Source organism: Eucalyptus grandis, chromosome 10, assembly GCF_016545825.1.
Source record: "Eucalyptus grandis isolate ANBG69807.140 chromosome 10, ASM1654582v1, whole genome shotgun sequence".
NCBI classification, from domain to species: domain Eukaryota; kingdom Viridiplantae; phylum Streptophyta; class Magnoliopsida; order Myrtales; family Myrtaceae; genus Eucalyptus; species Eucalyptus grandis.
In genome coordinates this window covers 34,160,318-34,187,190 of record NC_052621.1, presented here as the reverse complement: position 1 = coordinate 34,187,190, position 26,873 = coordinate 34,160,318, and the positions used below count along the sequence as shown (strand labels likewise).

At 39.7% G+C, this 26,873-nt stretch overlaps 2 protein-coding genes and 1 long non-coding RNA gene across 3 annotated transcripts; all 3 read left to right on the top strand.

Moving 5' to 3' along the window:
- On the top strand, window positions 1-11,156 carry LOC120288849 (putative disease resistance protein At1g50180). Its single transcript, XM_039303021.1, has 3 exons — window positions 1-555; window positions 10,268-10,986; window positions 11,126-11,156. The coding sequence occupies exons 1-3, from the start codon at window positions 1-3 to the stop codon at window positions 11,154-11,156; spliced, it is 1,305 nt and encodes a 434-aa protein (XP_039158955.1).
- A 140-nt stretch (window positions 11,157-11,296) lies between these two features.
- Window positions 11,297-13,159, top strand: LOC120288899. The gene is made up of 2 exons (XR_005546814.1): window positions 11,297-12,368; window positions 12,902-13,159. It is a non-coding gene; the product is annotated as an uncharacterized LOC120288899 (long non-coding RNA).
- A 10,848-nt stretch (window positions 13,160-24,007) lies between these two features.
- On the top strand, window positions 24,008-26,574 carry LOC104424099. The gene is made up of 2 exons (XM_039303468.1): window positions 24,008-24,134; window positions 24,219-26,574. Exon 2 carries the CDS (start codon window positions 24,257-24,259, stop codon window positions 25,790-25,792), a length of 1,536 nt encoding a protein of 511 aa, XP_039159402.1. The 5' UTR covers window positions 24,008-24,134; window positions 24,219-24,256; the 3' UTR covers window positions 25,793-26,574.
- The last annotated feature ends 299 nt before the right edge of the window (window positions 26,575-26,873 follow it).

The window sequence follows — 26,873 nt, the reverse complement described above, 5'->3', positions numbered from 1 at the left end:
ATGGCGGCCCCTGAAGTAGCCGTTTCGCTGGCCATAGCCAGACTTCATGATCTTCTCCACTGGTACAAAGACGTCATCGTCTATCCAAATTTAACAGATCAAATCTCTGACTCCATAAGTAATCTCCAGTGGATCCTGAACACCAGGATGAACGCCGAGCTCAGCGATGACTACAGACAAAGGCTTCAGATTTTGGCTGATAAAGCTAAGGAAATGGAAGAATGCCTTGTTGAATGGTTCGGAGATCAGACGCCAAAATTGCAGAAGGGTTGTTTCGCCAAGGTGTTTGCTTCAGTTCGGCTCTTCTCAGTGACGAACCGAGCTCGCCACTGGGAAGGGATGGCCAAGGATTTTATGACGAGAGTCAAGTCGTTATCCAGCGAGCTCGCACCATTCAGTGAAGGGAATCGAGAAAGAACGAGGCAAAGGATGGAGTCCGATATCGTGGGCCGTGGCGAACATGTAAAGGTGCTTGTGGACCGGTTGATTGATGGCGAGTCCAACCTTCGGGTGATCTCGGTGGTTGGCAAACAACACTGTGGCAAGACCGCAGTGGTGAGAAGTGTCTTCAACATGCCGAAAATCAAGCAGCACTTTGACCGTCGCGCTTGGCTTCATGTTGTTGGAGAAATCTTTCTGGAATATTTTGAAGCTGACAAAACGTTTCCATCAGTCTAGTCTGAAGATTTGCAGACTCTACTATTTAAAGTCTGAAGACCTCCGGACTGCCAGACTCAAGACTCAAAGTCTATTCTTATTGATAGTTTCTAATCCGTTGAAAAAAGGCTATCCAGAACTGTGTGTTTCATTAAGGATTTGACCTTATCAACTGGAGAAGATCTCTTGGCTGGATATGACATAACGGATTCCTTTATTCGAATCAAGATTGATTAAGGATTCGATGATTGGCGAGGTTTACTTGGAAGGTTCTACTTATGGAAACCGAGATCCTGATTGTATGGGCGAGCATGATTAATGGGCTATCGACATATTCCTTTAATAGCTCGAATGATCTTCCTAATTGATTCTGTCCAACGGGAAGATTGGAAGAATTCATTTGGTAAATGCCAACGGGTATGATGGCATAAATGAGTATATAAGGAAGACGTTCCAGTTGTTCGAGAGTGTGCACGATAGAAGAATTCCAAAGTCTGAAGCTCCTTGTTCTTAGTCAATTCATTTACTGAGCGAAATCTTGTACACAAAAGAGAGTCTATATTTTGAGATACCTTGAGGAAGTGTAGTAGAGTATCTACACTGTGGAATCAAGGGAAAGCATTGCTGTAACATCTCTTTTGTTCATAGTGAAATCCAGCCGGTGGGCTGTCAGTGCGGAAGAGTGGACGTAGGCTTGGAATAAGCCGAACCACTATAAACCTTGTGTTCAATTTTCTCTTCCCTACTCTCTGCTTTACTTTGATCATAATTCGTTTTGTTAACTAAAGAAGAACTTCCTTTCTATTGTCTATCTAGTATTGCTCTCTTATCTCGAGAAATTGTTTTTACACCTATTCACCCCCTCTAGGTGCTTATACTAGCTATATCAATTGGTATCAGAGCCTGTGTACTCACTTTGTTTGAAGTGTTTTACTTCAGAGTTAAAGATCCATGGCTAGTATGTTAGCTCCAAGGCTGGTGGAAGGGCAAAACAATACCAGACCACCTTACTTTGATGGAAAGGATTACAACATTTGGAAAAACAAGATGAAAGCATTCCTAAGATCAAAGGATCCTCTGGAATGGGATGTTGTAGAAAAATGAATCACTCCTAAAGCTGCATCTGTCACAAAGAGAGGAAAAGAAGCTGTTGAGTCTAGTGAAATGACTCAGGAAGAGATAATCAAGAGACAAGCTCTTGATGCAAAAGCAATTTATTCTTTATATTGTGCAAAAGCAATTTATTCTTTATATTGTGCTTTGTCACCTACTGAATATAACATAATATCTTCTTGTGTTACAGCAAAAGAAGTCTGGGATAGATTACATATTACCTATGAAGGAACTGATCGAGTGAAAGAGACCAGAATCAACATTCTTCTCGGTCAATACGAAGCCTTCAAAATGAAATCAGGAGAATCTATAACTGACATGTTTAGTTGTTTTACAGAAATCGTGAATGGTCTCGAAAATCAAGGTCAACCAATTTCTAATCCCATGAAGGTAAACAAGCTACTGCGTGGACTCTCCAAGGATTAGAATTACATAAAGACCTTAATAAGAGAGACACAAAGAATCATGCCACTATCTGTCGATGAGTTGGTTGGAACTCTTCAGTCTTATGAAGTGGAACGAATCAATGAAGACGAAGATCCTAAAAGTAAGAAATCCATTGCATTAAAATCTAATGATGATTCTGATGTTACAAATTCTGAAGAAGATATGGATGATGAGGAGCTTGCTCTCATGATAAGAAGATTGTAAAGCTGAACGAGAAAAGGAAGAAGATTCAATCCAAAGAAACAGAGTTTTCAAAAGCAACAGACTAAGTCTGTTGAGGATGATGAATCAAACAAAGATGTAGTCTGCTTTGAATGTAAGAAAAAGGGACACATCAAACTCAACTGTCCTCTTGTGAGGAAGAAGAAAGGAAAAGCTGAAAAGTATCGAAAGGCTCTTAAAGTAGAAACCTGGAGTGATACAGAGTGTGAAGAAAGTGATGATGATTATGCCAATATATGTCGATGGCACAATCGGATTGATTCAAACTCCGAGACAGACTCAGATTCGGACGGTGAATTTGAGGTAAGTAACTTTAAAATCCCTGTTAAAGTTTCTAAATACATTGATGAGCTGTGTTTTAGTCTTAAGACTTCTCTTAAAATGATTTCCGAACTTAAAAAGGAAAACTCTGCACTAAAACAACAGGAAAATGTTTTGAAAGAAAAGTTGAAATGTTTAGACATGAATATTTCTACTCTTAAAGAAAGTGAAGATAATCTTTTAAAAGAAAATGTATTTTTAAAAAATGACATATCAAATATTTCAAAAAGATTTTCAATAGGATCTGAGAAACTTGAGAAAATTCTTTAAGCACAAAGACCTTATTTCAATAAATCTGGTTTGGGAATGACTGTGGAAACCATTACTCTAATTGATTTTCCTAAAGTGAAGGAAAGAATTAAGCAAAGACCCACAAGAGATGCTTACAAAAATCATTTCAAAAAGGTTTTTGTAAAACTAGTAGGTCGAAATGCTCTCAGATGTTCATAGTGCAATAGTGCAGATCATTTTGAAAAGGAATGTCCTATGCTTTGGAAACCTGTTAAAAAAGTATGGGCAAAAACCACATATAATATTAATACCAATGGACCCAAGAAAATATGGGTACCAAAGAAAGCTTGAGTCTCTTTTTAAAATGCAGGTCACTATTAAGAAAAAGGTAAAATGGTATCTGGATAGTTGATGCTTAAGACATATGACAGGAGATTCAAATTGCTTTATAAAGCTCGTTCAAGTAAATGGTGGAAAAGTCTCATTTGGAGGAAACAACAAAGGAAGAATTGTGGGATTTGGAACTGTAAAGATTGGAAACCTCACAATAAGCAATGTTTCCCTAGTGGAAGGACTTAACTACAATCTACTAAGTATTAGTCAGCTGTGTGATATCGGTTTCAAAATAAACTTTCAAGAGGGAATATGTTTATGAACCAGTAAAGATTCTACTCAGTCATTTATGGGTCGAAGATATGGAAATATCTACTTCTTGGATGTGAAACCAGATGAATCGCAATGTCTAATCTCAATTCAAGACGAAGCGAGCTTATGGCACAGAAAGCTTGGGCATATCAATATGAAGCAGATAGCCAAAATTTCAGCAAAGAAGCTTGTTCGTGGTTTACCCAATTTATCATACCAAAAGTCTGATCTATGTACACCATGCGTATTGGGAAAGCAGGTAAGAAATTCCTTTAAACCAATAAATCAAGTTTCCACTAATCGTGTCTGCAGCTTACGCATATGGATCTCTTTGGACCAACCAGAACTCAGAGCATTGGAGGTAAGAAATATTGGCTAGTAATTGTGGATGACTACTCACGATTTACTTGGGTATATTTCCTGGCAAGTAAGTCTGAAACCTTCTCTTACTTTAAAAAGTTTGCTAAAAATGTTCAAAATGAAAAAGGGTATATTATCTCAAGTATAAGAACAGACCATGGAGGTGAATTTGAAAATCAAGATTTTACAAAATTCTGTGATGAATCTGGTTTTCAGCATGTGTTCTCCTTTCCATATACTCCAGAACAAAATGGAGTTGTGCAAAGAAAGAATAGATCGCTTCAAGAAATGGCTAGAACTCTTTTGATTGAAAGTAACATCTCTTCACGATTTTGGGCTGAAGCAGTTTCAACAGCATGCTATATTATTAATAGAGTTTTTCTAAGGCCTATTCTGGAAAAAAACCCCCTATGAGTTATTCAAAGAATAGAAGCCTATTGTTTCATACTTTCATGTGTTTGGATGTAAATGTTTTATATTGAAAAATGCAAATGATCGAATTGGTAAGTTTGGAGAAAAATCAGACGAAGGCATCTTTCTTGGATATTCTACCTCAAGCAAAGCCTACAGAGTCTATAACAAGAAGACTCAATCTGTGGAGGAATCAATGAATGTCAAATTCCAGGATTCTATGCAAAATGAAACTATTCAGACTCATCTTGAAGAATCTGAACCTGCTCCAAACTCTACAAAGTCTAAATCTCAAGAAGCTCGGACTACGAAAGACCAAAGAACAAGTGGTTATTGAAGATTCAAATGAAGGAAGTGATCATCAACCTGACAAATCAACCAGTAACTGGAAGCATAAGTCCAATCATCCCAAAGATCTCATTATTGGCAACATTAATGAAGGAATTCGCACAAGATCCAAAAGGCGCGAAGAGTCTAGTGCTGTGGCTCTTATTTCTGAAATAGAACCCAAAAGCATAGAAGAAGCTTTATCTGATGAAAGATGGATTGAAGCTATGCAAGAAGAACTCAAACAATTAAGCATTAATGATGTTTGGGAGTTGACTCCTAAACCAAAAGGTAAATCTATTATTGGAGCTAAATGGGTTTTCAGGAACAAGATGAACGAGAAAGGAAAAGTCGTAAGAAACAAAGCAAGACTCGTGGCCAAAGGATATACGCAAGAAGAAGGAATAGACTATGACGAGACTTACGCACTAGTAGCAAGGTTAGAAGCAATTCGATTATTACTTGCTTTTGCTTGTTATAAGAATTTCAGGTTATTCCAAATGGATGTCAAAAGTGCTTTCCTGAATGGATTTATCCATGAGGAAGTCTATGTGGAACAACCACCTGGGTTTGAAGACCCAAGGAAACCAGACTCAGTATTCAGATTGAAAAAAGCCTTGTATGGTTTAAAGCAAGCACCTCGAGCTTGGTACGACAGGCTGAGTAAGTTTTTAATTCAAAACGGCTTTGTCAAAGGTAAAGTAGACACTACTCTGTTTATCAAAAAAGAAAGCAAAAGTTTTCTGCTTGTTCAAATATATGTTGATGATATTATTTTTGGATACTCTAATGAAAGTTTGTGTAAGAAATTCTCTAAGTCTATGCATGATGAATTTGAAATGAGCATGATGGGTGAACTAACCTTCTTTCTTGGACTTCAAGTGAAACAATTGAAGGAAGGGACTTTTATCCATCAAGAAAAATATGCTAATGATCTTGTCAAAAAGTTTGGACTGGAAAATTGCAAAAAGACTGATCTACCAATGTCAAGTTCCTTGAAGATAGACAAAGATGAAGGAGGAAAGAAAGTTGACCGAAGCAATAGAGTATCATTGGTTCACTTCTTTATCTTACTGCTTCTAGACCTGATATTTTGTTTAGTGTTTGCATTTGTGCTAGATTTCAAGCAGAACCTAAAGAATCTCATCTAAGTGCTGCAAAGCGTATTATCAAATACATTGCTTCAACTTCAAGCCTCGGTCTTTGGTATCCTAAAAGGGGAGACTTTACTCTTCTTGGATACTCAGACGCAGATCTAGCCGGTTGTAGAGTTGATAGAAAGAGCACCTCGGGTACCTGTCAACTACTTGGAAGCATGACAGTGTCTTGGTTTTCAAGGAAGCAAAATACAATAGCTCTTTCTACAGCAGAAGCAGAGTATGTAGCTCTCGGAAGTTGTTGTTCACAAATTCTGTGGATAAAACAACAGCTAAGAGACTTTGGAATTGAAGATTCATGCACGGAGATTAACCGTGACAACACCAAAGTGCAATCAATCTTACCAAAATCCAATTCTTCACTCAAGAGCGAAGCATATAGAGATTCGACATCACTTCATTAGAGATCATGTTCAAAATGGAGAAATTTCGATTCAGTTTGTTGACTCAAAGAACCAACTGGTGGATATATTTACAAAGCCTTTGGAGAAAAATCAATTTGAAATCATCCGTTCCAGACTCAACATCTTGAAGCTTGAAGAAGTTAAAGTCTAGAGACTCTCAGACTCAGACAATCAAGGTTCTTGACTGTAAGTTATTTTATTTTCTCTCATATTAAATCTCGGAAATGTACGATCATCTATCTATAATTGATTTTTGCTATCTTCAATTTCCTTGAAAAGAGCAATTTTTCCTTTTCAAAAAGGAGTTAATTTTTCTTTAAAAATGGCAGTTATCTATTTTTGAAAAAGGCAGTTATTTTTAAAAGGCATCTTTTACGACGTTTAGTATTCCCCTCTTCGACTGACCTATATACAGTCGGTTCCTCTTCGCTTAACTCCAAAACCCTAAAAAGCATCGATCTTCCACTCCTGTCTAATTCTCTTGTTTAATCTTCGAAAAAGTTGTCATATTTCTTGGGAAAGTCAAGTTTGGAATCTTTCAAAAACTGAGAAAGATGTCGTCTTCAAGAAAGTCTTCGAGGATCGCAAGCAAGGGACCACAGAAAATGAGTGAGGGGCCTACTCACTTTGATCTCACCGAGGAAGAGGAGTCACCTAGTCAGCAGCAGAGCCCACAACATTCTCAGCAGCGTCATTCTCCACCAACTAGTCCACAGGGTGTTGGTCATCGAGAAGAGGAAGAAATCGTTGAAGGCGCAGATCCTGTAAGAATTCAAAAGCCCTCTTTTATTTATAAGCTTTACCGTGCTTTAAAGAGGACCGGTACTCCATTGAACTACATCGATGAGTTTCTTAAGGACAAGGGATATGGGAATGAGTACATCTTTTTGCGAAATATGGAGCGTTTAGGAATTGCTCCTAAGGGGTTGGCAGAAGAAACCCTTGCAAATATCCCAAGTGATCCGCGTGTTGGAGGACTGAATCCGATAGATAGGAATGATGATGACAAATTGTACATCCAATTTCAACCGAGAATGGGTGTTGCGGCAAACATTCGGGGAAAAAGAACATACTTGTTTTGATCGAAGGAACAGAAAGATCTATACTCCAAATTGTTGAAGCGTGAGGTGATAAACCCTAGGAGTGTGGACTTTGATTTCCTTGATGCTGTGAACGTTAATTTGAGAGAAAAGTTTAGTTTTCTTCAACTTGAACAGTTCTATTCTGACACTACAGAAGCCTATGCTGAACTAACTGCATATTTCTATTCGAATCTTAGTTTCTTGGATGCGAATAGAATCTCTTTTAGTGTCTGAGATCAGGACTTTGTGGTGGATGTAGATATGCTTGCTGATGTGATTGGGGTTAAGAGAGGGAGATATCAACCAATCAATGTCTCTGTTGCTCGTGCCACATTGGAACTTGTTAAAGATAGAAGGACGGAGGGAAGGATTTCCTACTCAAGGATGCGAGCGTTCAACATTCTGCTTCACAAGATTGTGATTAATTGCCTCAGACCGAAATCAACTTCAAAGACTGATGTTTCAAACTCAGAGGCAAAGCTGATGTACGCCATCAATGCTGGGAAAATTTTTTCTCTTCCTCACACTATTTTGTTCCACATGTATAGAGCAGTGGTGAAGGACAAGGGTCAACTTCCTTATCCAGGTCTTATGTCAAAGTTATTCAGACATTTGAATGTTCAGCCTCCACAAATTCTATGTGTTCGATCGTGTGATAAAATGGTGGTAGGACTGAAAATGGTGTCCAAAATGCGTCTGAAAGAACTCGACAAGGTGTTGGAGAAATTCAAGGAGACAACCCTTGCCAAGCCTCATCAAGTCTCTTCGGCAGCAAAAAGAAAAGGGAAGGAGCCTATGGTTGCTCCATCCAAAAAGAGAAATCCAAAAAGAGAAGAGCTCTCATCATTGAGGATGAAGATGATGAGGATGACATCACCATTTTTGCTATGGCATTAAAGAACCTGAGTCGTTCTGTTCCAGAATCAATGGAACGACAGGAGAAAGAAACAAAGGAGAGAGAAGCAGAGGAGAAGGAAACAGAGGAGAGAGAAGCAAAGGAGAAAGAAGAAGAGGAGAGAGAAGTTGAAGAAAGAGATGCAGAGGAAGAAAGGTTTGAAGAAGAAGAAGAAGAAGAAAGAGGAAATCAAGAGGAAGGAGAGCATGAGGAACACTCTTCTCCACCTGAAGGCATGGAAACAGGGGGAGATGGTGAGAAAAGAGGAATGTCCTCATATCCTGCTACCAGTGAAGGAGTCGGCCGCTCTCTAGCAGATCCAAAGGACATCCATGCCTCTCAATTTCCTGAGGAGGGACATGATGCTTCATCGCCAAATCTGCGTGACTATGTTGATGTGCCATCGTCTGCCTTTACTCCATCTGAACGTGCAGAAGCCAGTACGCAGACTGATAATTTAGCAGATTTCTGTAGAATTCTTGATGTTCTCTTGGAATTACGGGGTCAGATATATGCTCTGGGATGCGAAGTTCAGAACTTGCATAATGCATGACAAGCTTCTTCAGTTTCCTTGAATGATCAGATCCAAGCCCTTGCTCTTCAGATTCAAGCAAATGCTAAGGCTGAAGAGGTGGCTCAACTGAAGGAAGAATTGAAAAAGCTGGAAGGCATCGTCCAGTCAATGGGAGATTTCCAGCTTGTTTGTGTTCCCAAGCAATCTTGACTCTATTCTATTTCCATCTCAACCTTTTTTATGATGACAAAAAGGGGGAGAGATGCGAGATTTGAAAACTTTGAACTTAAACTTGTTGAACTTTTAGTTTGTTTTGATGTTTGACTTGACTTGTGTGTCTGGATGTGGACTGAATTTGGGATTTGGATTTGACTGCTTATATTAAGTACTATTTATATCTTATGAATGGCTTTACTCTCATGCAAGTCTAACCTATTTTCTGTGGTTGCAGATTCTAGTGTTATAATTAAGCCATTAATCTTTTTGAGATATCCATATTTGCTTGAGTAATGTTTTGCAGGTCAAAGTTCTTCAAATCCGTAGGAAAGTTTTGCCACCATAAAAAAGGGGGAGATTGTTGGAGAAATCTTTCTGGAATATTTTGAAGCTGACAAAACGTTTCCATCAGTCTAGTCTGAAGATTTGCAGACTCTACTATTTAAAGTCTGAAGACCTCCGAACTGCCAAACTCAAGACTCAAAGTCTATTCTCATTGACAATTTCTAATCCGTTGAAGAAAGGTTATCCAGAATTGTGTGTTTCATTAAGGATTTGACCTTATCGACTGGAGAAGATCTCTTGGCTAGATATGACATAACGGATTCCTTTATTCGAATCAAGATTGATTAAGGATCCGATGATTGGCGAGGTTTACTTGGAAGGTTCTACTTATGGAAACCGAGATCCTGATTGTATGGGCGAGCAGGATTGATGGGTTATCGACATGTTTCTTTAATAGCTCGAATGATCTTCCTAATTGATTCTGTCCAACGGGAAGATTGGAAGAATTCCTTTGGTAAGTGCCAATAGGTATGATGGCATAAAGGAGTATATAAGGAAGACGTTCCAGTTGTTCGAGAGTGTGCACGATAGAAGAATTCCAAAGTTTGAAGCTCCTTGTTCTTAGTCAATTCATTTACTGAGCGAAATCTTGTACGCAAAAGAGAGTCTATATTTTGAGATACCTTGAGGAAGTGTGGTAGAGTATCTACACTGTAGAATCAAGGGAAAGTATTGCTATAACATCTCTTTTGTTCATAGTGAAATCCAGTCGGTGGGCTGTCAGTGCGGAAGAGTGGACGTAGGCTTGGAATAAGCCGAACCACTATAAACCTTGTGTTCAATTTTCTCTTCCCTACTCTCTGCTTTACTTTGATCATAATTCGTTTTGTTAACTAAAGGAGAACTTCCTTTCTATTGTCTATCTAGTATTACTCTCTTATCTCGAGAAATTGTTTTTACACCTATTCACCCCCCTCTAGGTGCTTATACTAGTTATATCACATGTCACGTGCCTTGGGGCGGAGTCATACTGGAAGCAGAGCCTCCTGGTGGACATACTGAAGCAGACAGCGGTCCGAGATCCGCCAAAAGACTTGGAGCACAAGGACGAGGAGCAGCTGTGTGAGATGCTTCATAAATCGTTGATGGAGCAGAGGTACTTGATAGTTTTGGATAACTGGGGCGATGCTGAACTCTTCAACGAGCTCTTGATCCCATTCGTAGACTCGATGAACGGAAGCAGAGTAATTGTCACAACTCGTAATGCGGAAATGCACAACGATGCAGACCCTTGGACGCCTGATCTCCACTTTCTCCCTGACTTGACCAATAAAGAGTGCGAGGATTTGCTGCATGTAAGCATCACTGGAGGAGGTAACTCCATTGATGACGATTCACAATTGAAGATGACCATCAAAGAGGAAATTTTGAGCAAATGCAATGGTTCTCCTCCGGCTATCTCACTGCTAGGAGGACTTTTGTCCACGGTGAAAGTGAGCAAGCAGGCGGCCCTCATCAAGCAGCTCAAAGATCGTCCCACCCTAGAAGATATCATGCGCTTGAGCTTCGACGAGTTGCCTAGTATAATGAAGCTATGTGTTCTTTACATGGCTCTCTATCCTGAGGAGTCCGAGGTCCCTACAAGGAGGCTTTTCCGGCAATGGGCTGCTGAGTGGTTATTGGCAGAGGCTGCTAACGGGTTGGAACGATCGCTGTCGGCAGAGGACTGCTTTCGCCAATTAGAGAGAAGGAACTTAATCTGCGTGGTACAGCGAAAACCGGATGGTAGCGCCCAATCATGTCGCATGCCTGCTTTTCTTCATGAATTTTTTCGTCAGAAAGCAAAAGAATTCGGACTTCTTAGGATAGAGGAAGAAACAAGGGTCACGGGCCCCAACCCCAAGCAGAGTGCCCAGCATCAACAGGTGCGAGGGCAAACCCCAGCGGAAGGACATTATAGTTGCCAGGTCCATTGCCTTCGGTCTTTGCCTTGTTTAACACCAGTAAGCTTGAGACCCAAGGGAGAGACATCGTAGTTCTTGATGCATCACAAAATCTTCTTAAACCAAAACTTTTAGACAGACGCCTGTATTTGCTAAGGGTACTTGATCTCGAGGGTGTTTACAAGCCTGTACTCCCTGAGAACTTTGGAAATATACTGTCGAACCTAAGGTATTTGGGATTGAGATGGACGATTCTGGATTCCATTCCAGAATCAGTCGGGAATCTGTTGCTCCTGGAAACATTAGATCTGAAGCACACCAACATAACCAAAGTGACGAGCGCCATTTGGAATGCAAAGAATCTCCGACATCTGTACCTGAGCGAAGCATCGTTCGGAAAGTCCATCCCACACCATATTATATCAGGGAAGCCTCCATATTGTAAACTCGAGACGCTATGGGGTCTGTTCATAGAAACTGGTAAGAGCCCCATGATAAGAGTGTTGAAGAAGCTGTGAAGCCTGAAGAAGCTGGGCGTGACATGCCGTCCCGGGGCAGTGAAGGCAGTGACCGAATGCTTTTCGAGCCTGACCAGGCTCGAGTCCCTGAGGTTGAGATCGAGGGACCTGTTAGGCCAGCCTGCAGTGCTCAATTTGAGTGAAATGAAATGGCCCCCATCTCTTTCAAACGTGTATTTGCTCGGATCATTGGAGTCTGTTCCGAGCTTCTCGTTGGACTGTAAGAATCTGAAAGCGCTCACCTTGTCAATGTCAAGACTGAAAGGTGATCCAATGGAGGCCCTATACGACCTGAAAGATTTGATTGTTCTCAGGTTATTGGCTCGATCGTTCACCGGCAAAAGCTTGAATTGCAAAGCAGGTTTTCCAAAACTTCGCATCCTAAAACTATGGATGCTCGAGGAATTAGAAGTATTGTTTGTTAAGCAAGGGGCGATGCGTAGTCTCGAAGAGTTGGAAATCAGGCAATGCGAGAAGCTAGGGACGGTTGATAGCTTGAATCATAGTGACAGCTTGAAAAGTGTGAGTCTTACAGGAGTTGATGAAGACCTTGCCAAGATATGGAAGAAAAACTAAAAGGTCGCCAACAGACGCTGGTCAAAACAGAGTAACTGTCCAAGGTAAAATCCATTATTATAATTATCATCATCATCATCATTGTTATTATTGTCATTATCATCATCAACGAAAGTGCAACTTTACTATGTGAAATTTTAGAAAAATTCAATTGTACTTTAGGAGAAATAAGAGAGAATATTTTAGAGAGCGAAATTGGTTGTTTCTTACAAATAAAAGAAGGGATCGTCCTATGGTACATTACTTGTGTAACCTATATGTTACATGAATATTAGGAAAATAGCAGTATGAAGGCTTATCTTGTTCCCTGATAGATTTTGATAAATAAAAATTGGTTGTAATGTGTGAAAGATGTGCTTTACTATTACTATAATTGTATCTTGGTATGCATTTTATCTTCACCTGTAGGTTTGGGATTTTCTGCATCCAATTTAAGATCAGGTCATTTTCGCGGAAATAAATAAACAACGAATGAAAATTCCATGCATGTTGCATACGGCAGTTTTATAAGTTCTTCATCTTCTTCAAACATATTTATCTTTTGCTGGCCAATTACAAAAAAATTTACTCATTGCAGAAAGAGAGCCGGTAAGAAACAGATGAGCATCCACGTCGGTCCGGAATCATCAGCTTCCAATAATAAAAATTATCATGCTCATAAATAAGAGGATGTATATGCTTCTGTGTGCTTCATATATTTCCTTCCGTATCTCTTTCTGTGTAATTTTCTACCTTGTAATTCATGGCAAATGCTACTCTAGCCGAGAGTCTCAAAGAACTTATCTTCTTTTGGGATATGTGAGTTTAAAAATGTTAAGAGCTAGCTTGTGTTTCATCTGGCTTGTGTTTCATCTTTAACTTTTAGTATATCACGAATGCTTATAAAATGCAGTTTGTCTCTGAGATTGGACCTTACCTTATCTTGAAATCGGCTCACTACTACAAAGTATCTTAGTGGAATCTGTTTTTTTTTTCCTCCTTTATTTCGCAGAAATTGTTGTATGTTATTTTTTTTTTCTCTTCTTTTACGGTTTAGCGGTCAAATATGGAATCCACACTAGATTTCCAGTATTTCGACTAGGCCACCTCTCTCGAACAATCCAAGGGCACAGCTCCTCTTCATTGGGAAAATTATTCAAAAAATCCTAAACCTATTACACTATTATCAATTCAGTCATAAACTTTTCAATTTTGCCAATTGAGTCTTAAAACTTTTTACATTTTGCCAATTGAGTCTATCCTGTCAATTTTGGTCAAATATTTGTTAACATGGACAATTTTTAATACGATGTTAATATTTTTTCGATTTTTTTTTTTTTTTTTTTTTGCATTCTTCTTCCTTTTTGCCAATGGCCAGTCGGGCGAGGCTGGCTAGAGTTGCTTGAGCAAGGGTCACCCTCATCTGTCACAACAGAGGCCTAGCTGAGCAAATTTGGCCCCGTCCAAGCTAGATATAGTGAGGTTGGCTACATGTCTAAATGTAGCACAAGGCAGTATCCTATTACTTTCCTATAGCAGCATTATAAGATGTATGATGGACACCTTATGGTAGTTTTTAAGAAGCTACCTCGCCCAACTCGTGTTTTAGCTAAAAACATATATGATGTATCACGGAATATGTAAGTTATAACACTCCACAGTACAACTAAAGTTCAGTTATAGTTATATCAAATGAGTCAAGAATACACAAATTACATGACGTCCTGAGATTTCCACATAATGTATTTTGTCAATCACTTTGAACCGCTCTATCAAACCATAGAAGAAGATTCATCAACCTAAGTTTTTCATCATGTTTTATGTGACATCCCAAATTTCTGATTCTGTTTTCAATTAAATGAGACGGACTTTTCATCGACGCGCTTATAGTTCAATTCTCCGAGCTGATCACTCACGAGATAACTAGTCTATCAAGGGAAGCCGTTAAGGAATTTAAATGCAATAGGCTTGAGAATCTGACCATGAACCGACTTCTCGACCGTATAAATCTGCAAGGATCATTACGACACCTTTGTCGAATCGAAAGAGATCGTAATAGGTCGATTCGACTAAGATATGTAATTAGAGTGTGGGTGATTCCACCTGATTTCAATATCCTCGTCGACCGGCACTGAACTGATTATTCTGTCGTTTTGGGTACCCTGTGTCCGTATTTGAAACCTCGAGATTTTCACGACAATCGAGAGTCGCTAATGTGTCGAAGATTATGTCGTGGCTTGAAAATAATCAACCACGGGTCAATTGCACTGAAAATTTCCTAAAAGCTACCCGGTAGATTAGGACGCGCTCAAATCGCGCCAGATTGAAATTAACCGTGATTTTTAAACCCGGATTCAAAAATTGAAAGTTCTGGCATGTCACAATTCATTTTAGGAACGTCGACTCATCTCCAGAAGATTTTTCTACAAACTGAGATTTTTGGCGGAAAAGCAAAGTAAGGCCGTTTTTGTTTGGGATTGTCAGAGGGCCGTTTTGAATCGAATCTTCGGGATGCAAGTTGGATCATTTGACGGGGAAATGTCATGAGAAGGCCGAGGACACATGGGTTGATTTAATTGAGCTTCAATTGGATGGAATTAATTGGCAATTGAATGAATTAAGTGAACAAATGTTCAAAATTGAAATCCCCTTGGCACACCACATTTTGGACCTATTAACTAGCTTGTAGGGAAGCTAGAGGAGAGAGAGAGAGGCTGAAAGGTGGGCCGGCCATGGTGGGGACAAGGAGAGAGAGAGAGTGACAAGTGTTGAAGCTAGAAGAGCTCTTGGGGGCCCCTTGCTTCAGCTGAAGCTTCTCCTTCCTTGAATCCCTCGTGCGGCAGCTTTCTCCATGGTTGAGGAAGGGAAAAAGCTTGAGAAACCAAAGTGAGAGCGACCAGCGGCCGTCCGAAGCCCCGCGAGCCTACCGGAGCAGCTAGCTTGCTCGTCGCGTCCAGCCCCGTGCAACCGCGAGTCCAGCCGCCGCTTCGCCTTCGTCCCGCGTCCTCTGGCCATCTAGCTCGCCGTTCGACAGCCACAGCACCGCCGGGAGCCGCCCGAAGCTTTCTCTTGCCCGCCGGACCTCTTTTTCCCCTTGTTTTCCCCTCGTTCTAGTTTCTGCTCCAGCCGACCTTTCGCCAAGGATCCGAGTAAAAAGTTAACTTCCCGGTTGAATCAGTGAACGAGCCACCCATCGCCGCGAAGAAGACATCCAGCCCGTTCCGCAGCACCTCCCCGCTCGCCGGAACGATTCTCCGGCTATCCCGTACGGCCGCCCGAAGCCGCCGCTCGCCGGACCGTCTGGACTCGCCTGGTTCCTCCTGTTCCGCCCGTTTCGCGGTTTTCAGCCATTTTCTCCCCATTTCTACCCTACCTCCACCCATACCAACCTCCAATAAGATTTCCTTGACCCCGGGAGCCGCCGGTTGCCAGCCACCCGCTCGCCGGAGCTCCGATCAGCCCGTTTCGCCGTTGAAGTTGCTGGTTTCTTCTGCAGTTGACCCGGATCGAAGCGAGAAGACAGCAAGAAGTTCCAGACTTCGTGGCCCGTTTTCAAGCCCTTCCCGGCCTCCGTTGGTGTCGCCGCTTTGGGGTTTATCGACCGCCTTGGCGTCGTGGTATTTGTGAACTCACCGGCGTGCAAAACCGGTGAGTTTATCCTCTAAACCTTGCTTAGCAAGTTAATCATGCTTAAGGGGTGTTTAGATTAGTCTAATTAGATTTAGGTGGTTAGATTAGATTATTTTAATGTAAATTAGATTAGTTGTATGATTAGTTTAAGGGATGTTTAATTAGGGCTAATTGTATGTTTAAATTAGTGTAATCTAATTTAAGCCCTAATTGATTATTTTTAATTAAATAATTATTTCGAATTTTTAAAATTTTTTTTTATTATAATATAATATTTAATTATTTAATTTTCGGAATTAAATTTAATTATTTAATAATTTCGAAAATTTTGCCGGGATGGCCGGTCATTAGAATTTCGCGCTGATCGCAGCAGTGCGGTCGGTTTGTGCTAATTGTATGTTTAAATTGAGAAATTGAGTGATTGATGATTATGGTGAATAATTCCAAAAGTGTGGAATTGTGTGAAATTGATGAAGTTGTGGTATTTAACTTGAAAATACCCGGTGTTAGCTTTTAGCACCGTAATTGGTTTGTGTGACTAGTTTGAATCGATTGGATTGATTGATTGTTTAAATTGAGATATGAATTGGTTTATATATATGTATCAGCTTGGGCGAGCAATTATGATATACATATATATATATGGCAGCTTCTGGTGAGCTATAGTATACTATATGAATATTGAGGCAGCTTCTGGTGAGCTATAGTATACTATATGAATATTGAGGCAGCTTCTGGTGAGCTATAGTATACTATATGAATATTGCGGCAGCTTCTGGCGAGCTATTATATTATCTATCAGTTACAGCTTTGAAAAGCATATGTCGTATTAACGACTGGTTTGATAGACGGTATGGAAAGATAGATAATGAGATTGAATTGAATCATTGTGAATGATCGATGTGATTGAGAATTTAATTGTGCTGACGTGCAGGGATGGACTGAGGCGAGGTAAGTCCTCAATTCTTTTTGTGTGGCTAGAGCACCCTGGGGCTTATTTTCTTCCTAATTGAGTTTTAGAGGGTAGGACTCGCTGAGACATCGTCTCATCCCGGTTGTGGGATAATATTTCAGGTCCCTAGATGGCGGATCCTCCGGAGCTTTTGGTAGACCGGTGAGGGTCGCGAGAGGATTTTTGACTTCGCCGATCCGATCAAGAGCTGGCGAATGGACCTGTCTAGCTGATCTTAGGACAGCCTAGTTTTTGAGGACTGATCTTCTATAGATCTTTTGTAAATAGCCTAGTCCTGTAAGTGAACTGGTTTGATATGTATAAAAAGTATGTGGTTAGTTTTAAAAATGTGATCCTGCTTTTCTATCCCAATTGAGTTTTGTCTGGGGATTATTTATCCGCTTCCGCATGTGTAATTAAAAAGAATTGGTCGGCGACGTGTCCTGGGAAGTCGCATTTCTATCGACCGCAGTGGGATGTGCGCGTGCTCGAGGTTCGGGGCGTGACATTTTATGGAATGAAAAATACCATTCGCAGACAAGGATTTGCGGTTCAGTATCTGATATATCTACAATTCGAAACTAGGAGTTGGTCTGAAGAAGGTTCAATCTAAATCTAATCCAAAAGGGTGAAAATGGTGACCCATGCGTCAAACTGTATAATCAGCCCCCACTTTGTTTAAACTATTTTTATTTGGGTGTTTCACATATATTACGTGAAATGATTAAGCTCAATCATTATACTGGAACTATATTTTCAGCGTGAACATAAGAAAGAAACACCCTGGACATGTACTTCTCTAAATAACCATCAAAGACGACCATCAAGAAGTATGTTTTAACTTCACTGAAGGGAAAATAGGGAAAATATAAACATATATCCACCAAATCAGATATCATCATTATGCTTCTTAATAACCAAAGCTAAAAAGCACATGCATGCATGTCTAGATAGAATTTGGTGATGCCATAGAACTAAGATTCCAAAAGCTTGAGCTTTCATCTATTCGTACTGGAGTTTCGGGCATTGTAGGATGAAGATTTCGATCCTATGAAGACCAATAAAAAAGCTATTGACTACTGACTTTCGATTAATCATCTTAAGATCAATCTATAACCTTTTTGTCCTATCGCAACTGAATAATTATCAAGATGCACAAAAGGTCCCCGACGTGATGATCCCATGAAATTTGCATTAGTCTAGTGACTGAGCGCCTTATACCTAACTCATGATGTTTTCAAAGAACATCTCTTAATTAACTGATACGATGAGGGAAAAAAAAACATTATTGAACGAATTTGTAGTTTCACTAAATTGGGAACCCATTTACTTTTCTAAAACAAGCATCAATGTCATCACCTTGAAGATAATGTATGTGTTCCCCAACTAAACGTCTTCACATCAGGAGACATCGATCCTGGGTTTGAGCTCATTGACTGCACTGTAAATCTAATAAGATTGTATGCAATTAAATCGCTGATGAAGACTAGTGATAAATGCATGGGGCTCAGGCACATGTGAAACAAAGTTACGTAGAGCATTTGCATGTTGAAAAAGAAACAACATACGCGCTCCTACACTAATTACTAACTTTTTTCCGATTAAGTTACTTCCTAGTTTTGCATATACCAACTCTTATTTGACTTAGTTTCTTAACATTTATTTCAAAATTACAAACTACCCTCATCACTAACAGAAACAAATTCTTATATCTTTTACCAGCTTCTATTTACCTTCTTACAAACATCTTAAATTTGTGAACTATTATATGAAATTATCAACACTTGTTTGAGTGATGTGCTAGCATCTTGAAATTCTCAATGCTCTTGAGATCAATGTATAGGCTTCGTGTCCGAATGAGATATTACCGAGACGTAAAGAAGGTCCAAATGTGGCCCCAAGAAAAATGATAAATAAATGAATGAATGAATTATTGAACACGGTTTTACTCTATGTTGTCCATCTCCAAAAGAGATTACTAATAATGATACACTGTTTTCATGCACATGTGAAGACAAAGTTAGGTGGAGAATTTGCATTTTGGAAAGGAAACAAAGTACCTACTCGCATGGACTATTAAAGCTTGACTTTTAATGCCACCAAATTTGTTATTAGAGATAATCCCGACATATTTTGTATCTCCTTTACATTTAAATTGCTGAAAAGACTAGTGATAGTCACGTGAAGCATATGCATATTTGAAAGAAAAGAAGGTATCCACTTAACTGATGCCATCCACTAGGCTTAATGATAAAGAATTTTCTCTTTTTTAGTGCTAAAGAAATTGAGTGGGATGAGAATGAATAGTTTCGAATTCGACTTTATGCTTGCAAAGAGATGGAAAAAAAAGAAGAAGAGTTAAAGCAAGACAAATAAAAGAAAATCCTACTCCCTTAAAAGCTCGACTTTCAATGCCAAATTTGTTATTAGAGATGATCATGACGGTCCTCATTTCCGTTATAGTATAAAGTGCAATGATGCAGAAAATCTCCAAACTATCTGTAATTATATCGATTAACTATTCAAAACCATTTAGTAGGAAAACGTCCTTGTCCGTCAACAAATGCCATAAAAAGAGGCACAAACTGACAAAGCAACGGAAGGTAAGATATTAAGAATATCTCCTAATAATTATTTACAGAATGATTAACTATTTCAACCCCATTTAGGAGGAAACAGGTGTCCTCGGCCGTCAACGATTACGAACAGAAAGGGCAATAAAATGACAAAGGAAAACGTGAAACACGCACATACAAGAACGTGGTTAATAAGCTGAGGAAAGGTCTTCCTCCAATAGGATCAATGAAATGAACCATGAGATGATATAGACCCTTCAAACTTGACTTTTAACACCGCACTAATCTTTTGTTAGGGATAGTTAGGATCCAAGGAGATAAGAAAAATCTATCCTAATCATCTCCAATAATATTAATTAATCATGCAACCCCATTTTAGTAGGAACGTGTGTGTCCTTGTCCGTGTGTCCTTATCCGCCAACTAACGCAAACCAAAATATAACTTTGAATGAGGTTGAATTAATTATCGCACTTGGCATTTGTAAAGGAACGTCTAATTAAGTCTTTTAGTACTTATCGTTATTGTGAATGTCATCATATTTTTTAACATTCTATTTAAGATTTGGGCAAGGGTGTTGGGCCCTCGCGTACATCCTCGCTGGCTAGAAACGTTAAGAAAAAAAGAAGAAAAAATAGCAATGACAAATTGAAAAAAATATTAAAATATTACTAAAAATTATTCACTATAACACCACCCATGTCACGTAAAATGAACGACATCTACATCAACGATTTCTAGCCAAAATTGGCTAGATGGAGTCAATTGACAATATGTAAAATGTTTTAGAACTCAGTTGATGCAATAAAAAAGTTTATGACTAAATTGACAAAACTTCAATAGGTTTATAAATTTTTGGACAATGTTTCTATTTGGCTACACATAACTTAATCGAAAGTATATTGATTATAGAGAGTTAAACTTCTATTTTATAAGACCAGAAACTTTATATTGTGTCTGAAACGAGAGTCATATTATGACCATTAATGCAATATATAGCTCAAATGAAATGTTGTAAAATTCTTCTATGATGATTTCATGAACCAACAAATGGTATAAAACTGCAGTGAAAATATATTACTAAAGCATTTTAATGTGCATTTATAAATAAAATTTAGAGTCTTTGGAAATATTTAATTTTGTATATTTTAGAATAGACATGCACCAAAATGATTGGTGAACTTTGAAACATGGAACCTATCTGATATATCTAGGTTTTCCCATATATATATTCGATTTTTGTTAGAGACAATCCTGGCATATTTTGTGTCTCCTTTACAAGAACATGTGAAGACAAAGTTAGGTGGAGAATTTGCATTTGGGAAAGGAAACAAAGTACCTACTCGCATGGACTCTTAAAGCTTGGCATTACAATTAAATTGCTGAAAAGACTAGTGATAGTCACGTGAAGCATATGCATGTTGAAAAGGAAACAACGTACACACTCAGCTAACCCCATCTATGAGCATTAAGGTTTTTTTTTAATAAATCATATTTTAATTATTAACTTACTTTAAAATTTTTACCTTACCTCTTTATAAAATATTATAATCGGACTTCCTACCTAAAATCAAACGTGGAAATCGAACTCCTTATCTCTCCTTTTTTATATGAGAATGATAGTTACTGAAGCAAACCCTAGTAATTTGTGACACAAGGCTCAATGGTAAAGAAATCAAGTGGGATGGGAACATCTAGTTTTAGGTTTGATTTATATACTTTGCAAAGAGACGGAGTAAAAATTCGATAAAGAAAATTTAAAGTAAGACAGATAAAAGAAAATCCTAATCCCTAAAAAACTGGACTTTTGATGCTAAATTTGTTGTTAGAGATAATCATGATGGTCCTCATCATGGTATAAAGAACAATGATGCGGAACTTCAGACTGCCTGTAATTATATTAATTAACCATTCAAAACCATTTAGGAGGAAAACGTCCTTGTCTGTCAACATATGCAGAAAAAAAGGGGCACAAAATGACAAAGCAATACAAGAGGGGATATTGACAAAATCTCCTAATTATCATTTGCAGAATGATTAACTGTTCAACCCCATTTTGGTGGGAAACATATGTCCTTGGCCGTCAACGATTACGAACAAAAAGGGCCATAAAACGACAAAGCTAAACGTGTAGCACGCACATACGAAAACGTGGTTAATAAGCTGAGGAAAGATCTCCCCCTGTTTGGATCACCGAAATGAAGCATGAGGTGATGTGGACCCTTCAAGCTTGACTTTTAATGCCACAAATATTTCGTTAGAGACAATTAGGATCCAAGGAGATATAAAGAATCTCTACTGATCATCTCCAACAATATTTATTTATCATTCAACCCCATTTAGGAGGGAACATGTGTGTCCTTATCTATCAACTAACACGTGCCAAAATATAACTTTAGAATAAGGTTGAATTAATTATCTTATTGGGCATTTAAAAAGGATTGTCTAGTGGACACAAGAATATGAACCTTAGGTATGGCCCTTGTCTCTAGTCGGCAAGAGCATTGAGACCCTTGCCTAGTCCAAGCAAGGGTTGCTAGCCCTCTTTAGCTAGAGTTGTCAAAAAAAAAAGGAAAAAAATAAAAATAAAAAATAAAAAATAAATATTATTAAAAATTGTTGTTCATACCATGTAGGACGATTAGTGTTCACGTCAATAATTTCTAGTAAAAATTGTCTGATTTAGTCAATTGCCAAAATGCAAAAAAGTTTAGAATTTAATTAACACAAATAAAAAATTTAGAACTGAATTGACAAAAGTCTAATAAATTTGTCACTTTTTGGAAAATTTTCTTATTCAACTACATGTAACTTATCGAAAGTATACTGATTATAGAGAGTTAAACTTCCATTTTATGAGACCGAAAACTATATATTATATCTAAAACAAGGGTCACATTATGACCATTAATGCAATGTACAGCTTAAATGAAATGTTGTGAAAAATTTTCATGATTGATCAACAATTGATTTCATGAAACAGCGATTGGTATAAAATCAAAGTGAAAGTAAATTAGTAAAGCATTTTCATGCGCACTTAGAAATAAAATTTAGGGTCTACCAAATACACCAAAGTAAATGGTGAACTTTGGAAGGTGGAATTTAGTTTATATATATCTAGATTTTCCTTAGAAAGAAATATTCGATTGTATTGTTCCACCTGTTATTTTTCCAGGATTTCTTGCAAATCCAACTTGGAAAAGGTAGACCCTAGAGAAGAAAACTCCATTTTGAGGGGACTGAACTGTAGAAAGTCGCCACTTTACTATCGATTTCGTACCCAAAATGACTGGCGCTTGTATCGACATAGAAATGTTTGCAGCACATGCCTTATCCATGGATAAGAGTGCCGACAAGTAATTCTACAAAAGTGCTGACAAGTAATGAAAAAAAAAAAAAAAAAAAAGTCAAGGACCGTGATGAAGATGTGAAGGAAGGCAATCAGGCTTTTGGGCACGGAATAATAGACTCCTAGGTGAAGGAAGGCGGGCGATGAATAAGTGTTTAGGTACACTTGTCAAAATGGATCTTTAGTAGAAAAGAAAAGAAAAATTAATTTTTTAAAGAGTAAAAAGAATATTAAAAGGATTGCCCGGAATAAAATCAAATCAATTTTTTCATACCAAACAATGAAAAATATTTTTAATTTATTTTCAGATTTCAGGCAAATACCAAAAAACATTTTTTTCCCTAAGAAATTATTTCTTGGAAAACCATTTCTACTAAACAAATGAAGTTTCAATTTTTTAGAAAAATTATAAAAAAAATTTCACTAAATTTGTATATTATGAAAGTATTTTAGTAATATATTTTAAAAAATATATAAGAAACAAGATTTTCTAAATTTTGTTGAATGGATTGAGTCGGATCAGGCATGAATTAAAAATTTTGCATTACAATAAATATGTCATAAGTGGGTTAAATTGATCAATTTAAATGGGACTATTTATAACTCGATCCTACACTGACTCAACTCATTAGTTTGACAGTTTTATACCATCAGTTTGACAGTTCTATGTACACAGTATGATATATGATTGATGACCAATCAAAGAAGATGACTAATGACTTGACTTGCTTCTATATCGTCCTCCATCGTTCACCCTTTCCTTAATCTACAATAATAAATGATGACATGGTAGTCTGGTAGAGGAGAGAGTAGGTCCCGGCAGTGGAGACGGCAGCATCGGTGCCAGCGGGGACGAAGAGGGTGCGGAGATGCGAAGCATCGAGGATGTTGATGGCGGAGAGGATGGAGCCGAGAAAGGCATCGAGGACGTCGCTGACCTGTTGAAGACAGATTTTGGGACAAGGAGAGGAGGAAGAAGAAAGGAAGTGAGAGAGAGAGAGGGGATGAAGTCTGACGTGGGGCCATCTCGTGTACACGTGGCAATTAATGGGTGGCTTCAAGTACATCTGACGTGGTATGTCTCAAGTACCCAGTATTTTCCTAGTGGATGAACCCACATCTGTGTATAAAATGCTTCCGTCTCCTGTGGGAGGACATATTCTCAGGCTCACCTCCTCCTCCTCCTCCTCCTCCTCCTCCTCCTCCTCTCTCTCTCTCTCTCTCTCTCAACCCCAGACAAAATTCATCCGTAGAAGGAGAGGAGACAGTACTGCAACCTCAGAAAAATCAGCAAATTTGCTCAAAATTGTACTTTGACACAAGTTGGTATGTAATGAACTTCAAATTTGTCATCAATATCTGTTGTCTCGTGTGGAACTCTATTTGTCTAACAAAGCATACCATTTTCAGATTTCCTTCTTTCCGGTAAAAACTGATAAACAGAGGGAATGGAGGGGTTGTCTTCACATCTAAAGGAACTATGGGAGGAATGGGAACTGCGAGTCCTGGTCCTCCTCAGCCTCACCTTTCAAATTGTGCTCATCGTCCTCGGGCGTCACCGGAAGTACCGGCCCAATTTGTGGCTGCAGGCGTTGGTCTGGTCACTCTACTTGTCGGTAGATGCGGTTGCGATCTACACGCTTGGGAAGATCGCGACCCGGCTCGCACAAATGCGGCGCGACCTCGGTGCCGCTGCTGCCACTGCTGGGCTGGACCCAGACGCTCAGATGATTGCGTTCTGGACGCCATTCCTGCTGCTGCACCTGGGCGGTCCAGACACCATCACGGCCTACTCCCTTGAGGACAACGAGCTCTGGTTGAGGCATTTTCTCAGACTCGTCGTCCAAATGGTTGGGACTCTGCTCATTTTCTTCCAAGCGTTGACAGGCTCCGAACTCTCTGTGCTTTCGCTTCTGATAATGGTCTCTGGCCTCATAAAGTACGGCGAGAGGGTTTATGCCCTCCGGGCCGCGAGCAGCGAACAGTTCAGGGACTCAACCCCAGATCCTCCTCTCCATTGCCCAAGGATCCTGGAGGAATATATGTTGAAGAAGGCCGAGGGCTATGACGTCACGCCGCACGTGGTAATCGAGGTGTACGAAGTGAACGCTGGACACAATTCGGAGACAGACGGAAATCTTACGTCTTGTGATGAAACGCTCTTACCCAGTAAATTGAAGAAGAAGAAGCAGGACGGACAGGATAGGGAACAGAGTAACTGCTGCAATGAATTGGAGGAGAAGCGCGAACAGGGCGAGCAAGATAATCGTGCAAACAAAAACGATATGAGCATGCGCAACCGGGCCGAGTTAACATTAGCCAAAGACCTGTTTGACACTTTCCGGCGCCTTTTCGTTGATCTCGTGCTTAGCATTGAGGAACGTGACACTAGCCTTTCAATACTCAAGGATAAAAGTTTTCACGTGGTATTCAGAGTTATCGAGATTGAACTGGGACTCATGTACGATTTGCTCTACACTAAGGCGATAGTGATCCAGAAACGGTGGGGCTTTACTCTTCGCACCGTGAGTATACTCCTCACCGTAATGGTCTTGGTGCTTTTTTCCTGGTCAGACAAGGACAAATACTCCACGTTCGATATCTGTGTGACCTTCTTGTTGCTCTCGGTCGCCGTTTTCCTTGAGATTTATGCGTTATTCTATGTTCTCTTCTCCGACGAAGCTGCGTGTTGGCTGAAGGACTGCAATCCCGCCATTCTGGATTTCGTCGAACGGTTACAACCGCTGTATAAGAGGCGCAGGTGGTCAGGTTCTATGGGGCAGTACAACCTGCTAAGCTTCGCCGTCAAAGAGAAGCACCTTGCGTGCCATCAAATCCTACAGTTACTGCACGTCGACCAGAAGGTTCTGAAGTTCTTGTACTGGGGTAATGTGAAGGTAACGAACTCTCTGAAAGAACAGGTCATGAACTTTCTGAAAGAACAGGTCATTCAGCATCGGACGTTTCAAGGCCCGTCCGTATAGGACCACCGTGGACATCTCACGCTCAAAGGCGACAAATGGGACCAATTCAAATGGAGCATCGAGTTAGGCTTAGACCAGAGCATCCTTGCCTGGCACATTGCAACGGAACTCCTATGCCCCCCGGGAGCTCGGAAAATCCATCGCTACCTAGATGATCCTACTCTTGATAAAATCTATTTGTATGTCGAAATGAGCAAGCAACTTGCTCGGTACATGGTGTATCTTTTGGTCATGTACCCCTTTCTCTTGCCAATCGGAGTTGGTCGCATCAAATTCCGAGACACGTACTTAGAGGCGAGGAATTTCATCATTGAGGCGGAGGCAATCAAGAAAAACGAGCAGTCGAAAGCCAAGTCTGGTGGAGTCAAAACACAGCCTGAAAAGAGCAAATCCAAAATACACAAAGCTTGCGAGGCGCTGCACGAATGTGTGGACCCGCAAGTAGCTCCGATTGTGGCAGAAGGAGATAAGAGCAAGTTCGCCCTGTACCACGGGCGCCGGCTTGCGTGGCAGCTGGACAAGGAATTTCCCAATGAAGAGAATAAATGACACACAATAAGTCGTGTGTGGGTGGAGATGCTGGCTTACGCAGCGGTGAAATGCAAGGGGCTTCACCATGCCCAGCAACTACGACAAGGCGGCGAGTTCCTCACTCATGTCTGGCTCCTCATGGCTCATTTCGGCTTGACTGATCACTTCCAAGTACCGGAGGCCCCAGCAATCGCTGAGCTGCTGGTGAAGAAGGAGTGATTCATCATGCACTGACTCCCGACAAACCATGTGTGACCTCTTCATGGCTCATTTCGGCTTTAACCAGTCACTTCTATATGTAACTTGCGTTAGCAGCATAAGCAAATTTGTCCTAAAATTAATCTCTGTTGAACTGGATCCTCACGAATGGGTTACTCTAATGGTAATATTTAGTTAATTTACCAATCTGATGGGAAAACCGTAAGTTTTTCTGCTACGTTTGAACTCCTTGAACGTGTACGGTTGTAATCTTCTCTATCCATCTGCGGCCTTTTGAGCACTCAAAATCTGCTCAGGACGAGGTTTTGCCTTCGTTTATCTAGTGCTTAGA

Coding starts and splice junctions, on each gene's coding strand:
- LOC120288849 (XM_039303021.1), top strand. CDS start 1: ATGGCGGCCCCTGAAGTAGCCGTTTCGCTGGCCATAGCCAGACTTCAT. Junction 556..10,267: donor ACTGTGGCAAGACCGCAGTG/GTGAGAAGTGTC, acceptor ACCCCCCTCTAG/GTGCTTATACTAGTTATATC. Junction 10,987..11,125: donor TTGGCAGAGGCTGCTAACGG/GTTGGAACGATC, acceptor TTTTTTCGTCAG/AAAGCAAAAGAATTCGGACT.
- LOC104424099 (XM_039303468.1), top strand. CDS start 24,257: ATGGAGGGGTTGTCTTCACATCTAAAGGAACTATGGGAGGAATGGGAA.